Source organism: Rhinatrema bivittatum, unplaced genomic scaffold, assembly GCF_901001135.1.
Source record: "Rhinatrema bivittatum unplaced genomic scaffold, aRhiBiv1.1, whole genome shotgun sequence".
Classification (NCBI taxonomy): Eukaryota; Metazoa; Chordata; class Amphibia; order Gymnophiona; family Rhinatrematidae; genus Rhinatrema; species Rhinatrema bivittatum.
Window position 1 is genome coordinate 151,863 of NW_021820830.1, and position 9,640 is coordinate 161,502.

Genomic DNA, 9,640 nt, shown 5'->3' on the forward strand with positions numbered 1-9,640 from the left:
GTGCGCAAACAAAAGTACGCGTGTGTGTAATTTTGTAAAATCTACCCCTGTGAGAATATTGTGATGATTAAGAACTAGGGATGTGCATTCGTCCTGGTTCGGCCACCCCGAAAAATGAAGTGGATTTTCCCGAAATTTCAGGAAAATTCGTTTTTCGGGGAGGCCGAAAAAAATCGGCCCGAACCGCGGGAAAACGTAATTTCCCACGGCGAGCCAATAACGAAGGCCAAATCGAAAGGTTCACCTGAAACACATCTCTATCAAGAACTGAGAGAATGAGAAACAGATTGGAGATTTCTTGTTGCTTTGAGAAGATTTTTTTTTTACCATGATTCTAATTAGAAGCACAACCAAAAAGTTAAACACTGCTTATGATTAACAGAAGTTGTCCAGGTTTTAAAGTTCAGGCCAGTGAAATGGATGTGGAAACTTTAGTGAGAGATATATGACTCTTCAACCAAGGTATAAGAAACACTTTTAGTATGAGGGAGGAGAGATTAAAATAATACTAAATGAGCAGCATCATGGGAAAATTAACAAAGCAGCTGCTCAAGTTAGCAGTAGTAAAGAGTAAGTGAATCAGAAGTGACATAAAGTGAAGCCTACTCATAAAATCCCTGAATTATAACAAGGGAAACAAATTTCAATTAGTGGAATAATAAAAAAAAAACACCCTGCTAAAAGGAAAGAAATACTGAGAGGCATCTGACTGATCTCGAATAGAGAAACAAAGTTTCTTGTCTCCGAGACAATTAAAGCTCTTGACAGAGTCTGGGAATCAAAGGTCCCAGAAAAATAGGAAAACTGATTAAATCAGGTTTTCCTAAGGAAATTTTGGTAAACTTGCCCAGCAATTCCTTTGGAGCATTTGGAGTGCTGAGCGTAATTCCTTTTGGAAGGCAGCTGGTTCAATTTAGCCACTCAGTGTCAGACTCACAGTCTGGTACCGTAATCCACTGCCAACTGACAATTAGAAGAAAATTAGAATTCCAGAACAAATCCCCAGATTGAGAACTTGGTGAAAGAATCTGTGATAAATGGAGAAGAGTGAATAAATAAATATATAAAGGAAAACACTGCTGTTTGATTTAATTTCATGCTAGTTAGTAAACACAGTTTCATCAAGGCTCCAGCTGAAGAGTCAGGGAACACTTTACACTACTAGCTGGCAGAAGAATACTCAGGGTCATGGAGTTAGTTTTCTTTTATTAGTTGTTAAAGAATAAGAAGACAATTATTAGCACCTCAAAAGGGAGAAGAATCCTGACATTGCAGCCTAGGAGCGTGACAGCTAAGTGTACACCAACATCAATACATGTCAGGCCAGACTAGTATAAAAACTGAAAGAAAAAAACCAAATAAATATTAAAAAAAAAAAAAAAAGAAACAGTAATTAAGGGGAAAGTGCACTTTGTATCAGAATACTGATTTATTAGTTTGCTAAAAAAAAAAGGGGGGTAAAAACATTTGCCAGTTGGTTATATCTTTATTCGTTTTTAGCGTACAAGCAAATTTTATTTTAAAATCCTTTGTTTTACTCTTCATAACCCAAATACCCTAATCTTTGCTTTCCCTTCTAATCTACAGGAGACTATACTAGTAAGGACAAAAATTGGGCCCCATCATTAGATACTAGTAGGAAAGATAGGCAATTGTAAATTTATCCTCTAAGTCAACAACTAGGGAGAGCTCTTACACCGGTTTTATATACTGGAAACCCTGAGTCTTATGTCAGTCACCTACTATTGGGCAAGTAAGTGTTCCAACTCAGGGTGCGAGTTTACAAACACACACACTTGTTTCAACTACAAACTTAGAGGGTCACTTACTAAGTTGCGATAATTTTCCTGGAGGGGAAAATACCACAAGACTTAAAAAAACAGAGGTACTCTGCACTGCTGCATTGTGAATCCCAAGGTATCTTTTGAAAAATACTGCAGCATTATTTGGCCCCAGCAGTTTGCACAATGGCAGCCCTGGGACTGTGAGGCTGCCATGTCTTAAAGGGGCCAACTGGCCCTGAGTAGCATCCCCACAAGGTGCTTAAAAGGCTCCAGGCATCTCCACAGACCCTCTGCCCACTCCACCCACAATCCCACACTCCGCAGCCTATAGAGGCAGCGATAGTGTACAAAAAAGATATTTTAAAGTTAGTAGCTCCAGCACACGCCATGCACCAATCCCTCCCCTCTCCACCCTAGTCCACCATCCTCCAGACCCCCACTATACTTACAACAGAAGCCCCAGTAGTGTAGTGGGCACCTGTAGCACCTCGTAGGCTTTGAGCCCAGAAATGGCCATTTTTCAAAATGGCACCATCTAGTTGGACCATGCTTTTGCCCTTATCATATGATGGGAAAATGGATGTGGCCAGGTCCAGAGCCTAGGGGGACACAATGGGCCCATACTACGCCATCAGGGCTTCTAATGTAAATGTAGTGGGCATCGGAAAGGTGGGCTAGGGAGGGGCTAAGCAAGCGTGGAGATGGGATACTCTTTTAGACCTGAGTTGGCAGTCTGCTAGGGAGTTAGCAATCTGTTCAGGACTGAGTTGCTGGATTAGCAATCTGTTATTGATCTGATGCCTGATGGGAGGAGCAATCAGATAGTAGTTAGCAATCTATTGTTATATATGAGAGTTGAGGGTGGATCCTTGGACCAGTGGCAGATGACCATGCCCCAAGGGGAAGATGTCGAGAGGGATCACCGGTCAGGCTCAGAGTATGGAGACAGACACACACTAGTTCTTTTATTAGACAGTATACTGAACCACCAGAGGTGGCAGTAGTGAGCTGGTAAGCCCGGCTGGGCTGTAGTCCCTCTGATTCTGGAACAGCGATCCCTGGAGGCTGAGCAGAAGATAGACTGAGATATAGTGAGTAGGCAGGGTATGCAGATGTAACACTCACACAATGTCCCAATGAAACCCATGAGCTGGAAAGAATAGGCCCTCGAGGAGCGAGTACCTGGTTCCAGGGAAAGCTCAGAGAGAACGATGGTAACTCACTGATGTAGCTGATATAGTTGGTAGTGAAGACTTACAGGCAGAAGAGTAAACGAAGCAAGTCTGGGAACGTGGGCCCTCGAGGAGCAAGTACCGGTTCCAGACTGTCACCTGAAAAAACAAGGAGAGAGCGAGGCCCCCGAGGAGTGGGTACCTCTGGTAAATCCGAGGAGGCAGAGTTGCTCAGGTAGCGAAACCCTTGCTAACTCAATATGTTAGCAAATCCAAGACCTTAAATATCCGTCGCGGGTGACGTCATCTTCGGGGAACGCCCCCGAGGTTCGCGCCAATGCCGGTACTTAAATCGGGGCCGCACCGCACGCACGCCCCTAGGCCTCTAGGAAACATGGCGATTACAGCTTCGAGCTGGTCCAGGAATGCCTGAGGACAAGTGGCAGGAGAACGCCGTGGTAGCCAGTCTTCCCGCGGACAGAGAGGGAGGTGCCAGAGAGGTAAGGAGGGTGGAGAGAGGGCGTCGGGCACCGACGGACACAACAGATATGAAGGGGTTGAGATTGAGAAATGGAAAGCTGAAAAGTAAGTGAAGAGTGAAAAGAGGGAGATTGAGAACTGGAGTATGATAGAGGAAAAATGAAGAGGTTAGATGCAGAAAAGAGAGAAATGAGAAGAGGGATGAAAGGAAAAGATCATTGCTAGAGACAGATGTAAGGAAGAATCTGAAGATGAAAGAAGAAGAAAAAAAGAAATGATCGACTGACCACCACATAATAAGGAAATGACCAGTTGGCACCATTTTTGAAAATGGCATCAGGTGGGCCCCAGAGCTGGGGGGCGCTACAGGCCCCCACTGACCACCAATGGTAACATTTTGAAGTAGGGGGTTTTGAGGGTGGGGTGAGAGTCTGGGAGCCCACCCTAGACCCCCAGGGTCTTATTTTTGGGAGGGTAAGAAAAGGGAGGGGCCAATAAACCACAGGGATTGTGATTTATGGAAAGAACGGGTAGGGGTATATGTCAAAGTGGGGGGGTTGGGTAAGGGGCAGGACTTCGCAGCATGAACAGTGAGACTTTTTTTTAAGGTGGCGGTGAAGGGGACGGGAAGAATTTGGATAATTTCCAGGGAAGAAGATTGTGACCTCTGGCCATTAATGCAATGGTGCCCCGGCCAAGATGGGCCACCTTCGCAGGTGTGGGCCTCATTTTATGGTGATATTTTTTATCACGGGTTTCTTCCACGATAAAAATCGCACCAGAATACCACTGCATTTTTTTGTTGTGGGGGCAAAATATCATGGGACCACTACCCCCATGATATTTTTCACCTCCAATGATAAACTATCATGGCTAGGTAAATGACCCTATGTATTTGGCACAAATCCGCCACAGCACATCAGCTAGAGAACACCATCCCCATTCTTACTGTGAAACATGGTGGCGGCGGCAGCATATTTTGTGGATATTTCTTATCTGCATGGACTGGGGCACTTGTCACAATAGAAGGGGCAATGAAAAGTACAGAAAAAGCATTGAGGAAAACCTACTGACCTCTTTCAGAATGACAATGACCCAAAGTTCACAGCCAAAACTACACTGGAGTGGTTAAGGAAAAAGGTAAATATCCTGGAGCAGCCCTGCCACACTACCAATCTCAATCCAACTGAAAATCTTTAGCATGACTTAAAGATTGCTATCCATCAACACTCCCCAAGGAGCCTGACATAGCTTTAGCAGTTTTATAATATCCTATATCCTAACCAACCAATCCTATCCTATTAAACCTATCCTAACCAACTCACTGTTATAACTGCTGCCAAAGGTTAATATTAATTCAGGGGCATGGAGATTTATTTATTAATTTGAAATTCTATTCTGCTTTATAGCAGGACATCTATTCTAAGTTGATCATTTATTTATTTATTTAAAAGCTTTTATATACTGGTGTTCGTAGGTACATCAGAGCAGCTTACATTGAACTTAACGCAGTACATGGAACATAGTGGAGTTAACGAAAAAGGAAGAGCAGTAAAAGGAACAAGATAATAGGAGAGAAAATCAATATGGAATTATAGAGGAGCATAACAATATTATAATACCAAGTGTAATGGAAATACATTGACAACATAAGTTAATATAATGATAACGTAAGTTCATGCAGCTTTCAGGGAGCCATTGGTGGTACACTGGCTCCCCATAACACACAGATCACAATATAAATTTCTCACCATACTCCACAAAACCATCTACAACTAAAAAAATCAAATGGACCAAAGACCCTCCCCAACCATACCCCAGCCAGAAAACCTGCGATCCCAAAACACAGGCCTCCTTATCATACCCCATACAAAACTAGCACCTTACCTCCACCAGACAACGTACCTTCTCTGTAGCTGGCCCCACCCTCTGGAACAAACTACCTTCCCAACTCAAATTGGAACCCTCCACCCAATCTTTCAAAAAGCAATTGAAAACATTGCTTTTCCAAAAAGCCTACCAACACCCTACCTAACCCCACCCCCCCTTGCTCCCCCTCCCCCCCTACCTCCTTACCCCTCATCTCCCTCTCCTATACACCCTATCCTCCCACCTAAATCTGGTTCATGTCACCCCGTACATACTCTATCTGCCGCTTCTACACTGTAAATTTTGCATGTACTGATTCCGCCTTCTAAACACCCTAGCCCACTTCTATAACTTAAATTATAATAACTATCCTTTATACCTACCTTATTCTTGCTTAACTTGCTTAACTTACTTAACTGTTTCTATCACTAAGGTTTTTTGCCAAATGTTATAATGTTGTTATAATGTTCCCCACTTTAAGTTAATGTTACAATGCATAAATAGTACGACATCCAGTCATACTATTCCTCTGTTATAATGTGAACCGATGTGATGTACACCAATGAATGTCGGTATATAAAAGCAAATAAATAAAATAAAATTGGGAAGAGAGAGTGGCTATAGGTTTTTATTATGGGGGAGTCTTGCATGGTTAGTAACAGAGAACGATTAATACAGGGAGGAGGTGAAATAAGTCAATTGTAGTTAAGGGGACTGTAAGGAGATAACTAATTGCCTGGGGAGTGTTGCTAGGATGTGAGGTAGTGAAAAGCTCGCTATTCGGGGAATGCCTGTTTAAAGAGCCAGGTCTTTAGTTGTTTTTTTTTTATTTTTGGGTATTGCTCTTGTCATAGGTCGGGGGCATGGAGTTCCAGATGGTGGGTCCCGAAATCAATAATGCTCGTTCTTTCGTAGAGTTGAGGTGTGTCGTCTTAGGAGAGGGAGTATGTAGAATTCCTTTGTAGGCTGATCTAATGGGTCGGTTGGAGGCATAGTGTCGGGGGCACTCAAACCCTCCTTAAGAAGCACAATTTAGACCCAAATGAACCAGCCAATTTCAGACCCATCTCCAATCTCCCATTCCTAGCCAAACTAACGGAGAAGTTGGTAAACACCCAGCTTTCAGAGTACCTAGAAGATCACAATATCCTACACCCTTCACAATATGGCTTCCGCAAGTCACGCAGCACGGAAACCCTCCTCATTTCACTTACAGATCATATCATAATGGGTCTAGACAAAGGCTACTCCTTTTTATTAGTCCTGCTAGACATCTCGGCGGCATTTGACACTGTCAACCACGCCATCCTTCTGGATCGCCTAACAGATATAGGTATCTCCGGATCAGCCCACAGATGGTTCAAGTCCTTCCTCTGCAATAGAACCTTCAAAGTTAAAATAAACAATAAAGAATCGCCTTAACAAAATCCACCCTTGGCGTACCACAAGGATCCTCCCTATCTCCAACCCTTTTCAATATTTACCTCCTCCCCCTCTGCCAATTGCTAACTGATCTTAATTTAATTCATTATCTGTACGCAGACGACGTGCAGATTCTAATCCTATTACAGAATCTATTCAAAAGCGCTTATCCACTGGAATAATTGCCTTTTATCTATCACCAGCCTCCTCAACAGATTAAACTTGGTCCTTAATGCCTCGAAGACGGAGCTCCTCTCATCTTCAAACGAAGAAAATATTCCCTATCACCCCACACAATTCCTATATCACCCATAAGCATGTGAGAGACCTTGGGGTACTTCTAGATAACCGACTAAACCTAAAGAAAATGGTCAACACCACATCCAAAGACTGCTTTTATAGACTCCAGGTTTAAAACGACTCAAACCTCTACTATTTTTCCAAGACTTCAGGACAGTCCTCCAAGCATTGCTATTTGCCAAGATAGACTACTGCAGTGCCCTTCTCCTTGGCCTCCCCAAATCGACCACCAAACCACTGCAGATGATACAAAATGCTGCAGCGAGATTATTGACCAACACCAGTCGCGGAGATCACATTTCACCCATCCTCAGAAACCTACATTGGTTACCAGTAAATTTTAGAATCCTTTACAAATCAATCACCCTAATACACAAATCCATCCATCATCAACTCCAACTGACCTCGAAATCCCCTTCAAACTACACTCCTCCAATAGACCAATTAGAGATATTACAAAGGTACTTTGAATTTCCCCCCAACTAAAGCCACACGCCTTTCCTCGACCAAAGACAGAGCTTTTTCAATAGCAGGACCTTCTATTTGGAATAACATCCCTTCAAGCCTCAGATTAGAACCCTGCCTCATAACGTTCAGAAAAAACTCAAGACGTGGCTCTTCACCAAGCCTTCGATGATCCTCCAGACAATCACTAGTCGTCATTATTCTCACCTGGACGTTTGGTCTTCTATCCTCTCGAACGATGACTCGGGCTCTTCCAAGTTAAAGCACCTTAAGCCCTAACCCATATTATTTATTGTATTATGTTATAATTACCTCCTGCCTTTACCTTTCTTCCAGCTATTTAAGCTTCCAAGTTTTTTACTCCTTGTTAAATGTAACTTTGTCTTATTCACCTCTATTGTTAATTACTTTTATTTATTGCCTCAGTTATACCCTTGTTCTATGTAAACCGATCCGATATGGTTATTACTATGAAGGTCGGTATAAAAAATTGTTAAATAAATAAATAAATAAATTTAGCCAGTGCATATTGCTGTTGTGTAGGGTTTTGTGAATGATTGAGGGATTCTTGCAGAGAATTCTGAAAGAAATTGGGAGCCAGTGGAGGTCTTTAAGGATGGGAATGATGTGATCTTTTTTACGGGTGTTAGAATTCTAGCAGATGCATTTCGCAGCATTTGTAGAGGTTTGATGGTGACATATTGACAAAACATACAATAAGGACAACTAAAATGACAGAATATTAAATCATAAAAGTCATAGATTTAAAAAAACATAAAAATATATCTTGGAAAAATCTGTTGAAAAAGGAAACACCTTCAGCTTTTTCCAAAAATGCTTATAATCATCTACGACACAAAGCTCTTGAGGCAGGTGGCTCCAAAGAAAAGGCCCAGCCACTGTGAAAGCCCAGCAGCAGGAAGTCTGAAGATGAAGCTCTCTAAAGAAGGGGATCTTAAACAGATATTTATCTGCAGAATGCGATGAACGAGGAGGGTTATATTCGTCAAGCCGGTCTACTACATAAGGACCCTCATCTTCAAGAGATTTAAAAACCTGCATGATCATCTTAAAATTGACTCACTGAGCCACAGGCAACCAAGGGCAACCGCTTAAGAATAGGTGTAATATGATCTCTTACTGAAATGGAGATGAGACCCACTGCAGCATTTTGTAATAGCTGAATTCTAGGCAGGCTCACAAACAGGGAATTACAATAATCCACAGTTGTCAATATGAAGGTCTGAATAACTGAACAAAAGTCATCTGTAGACAGACTGTACTTCAAGGAATGAACCATTCTAAGCAGAAAGAATGCTGTCTTATACAACTGTTGGAATTCAGTTTTGTTTTTCTGGTTACATGTATGTTTTGTCTCCCAGTAAAACATTTTTAGCCTGAAAGGTATGAAGTATGGTGTATTGAATGAAAAATACTCATTTAAATACATGCAGGTCTGACACACTAAAACAACAAAATGTGAAAAATACGCAAGGGAATGTAGACTTTCAACATTCACTGTATGCTCATTTATATTTCAAATATTTGTAATATTGTTAAGAGTGCATAATCAATGAAGAAGTAATAGACTTGTATTTGTAAAATCTTTGAACATGACTGTTGTGTTATGGTACATACCCCACATTCCTTTGCAGATATGACCACATTGAAGAGAATGTCTTCATCAACAAATGGTCTCACAGCATCATGGATGATCACTATCTCGGGTTTCGGGAGCTGGAAGCCAAGAGGCTGGTTCTCTGCAAAAGCTCTCAAGCCATTGAAAATTGATCTGTGGCGCGTCACTCCACCTTCCACCAGCATGACTCGTTTGTGTCCATATTGCTGAACGATAGACTTCATCAGGTCCAGGTTTTCTTCTGTCACTACCACCACAATATCTTTTATCCAACTCACTCTGGGGGAAAATACATAAAATTATATATATTATCTGCATGAATACCAAAACAACTGATTTTTGAAGTTCTCCCTGGTGATACAATTTCATGAGATGCAATCATAATAATTAGGGATGTGCATTTGTTTTCATTTGTTTTGGTAGAATATGCACGTAAATTTTTAACATACATAACATTTGATTTTATTCACACAAAACAGTATTTACACAGATAAACTACCAAAATGAAT

General features: G+C 41.7%; 1 protein-coding gene across 1 annotated transcript in view; it reads right to left on the reverse strand.

Annotated features, from left to right (window-relative positions):
* The window catches only part of LOC115082187 (D-ribitol-5-phosphate cytidylyltransferase-like), a gene marked incomplete at its 5' end in the record, with an annotated part of 112,362 nt that extends 102,952 nt beyond the window's left edge, over window positions 1–9,410 (reverse strand). Inside the window, one exon of the mRNA XM_029586438.1 lies at window positions 9,131–9,410. Coding sequence (XP_029442298.1) covers window positions 9,131–9,410 — 280 coding nt within the window. The remainder of the gene's footprint in view (window positions 1–9,130) is intronic.
* Between the last annotated feature and the right edge of the window lie 230 nt (window positions 9,411–9,640).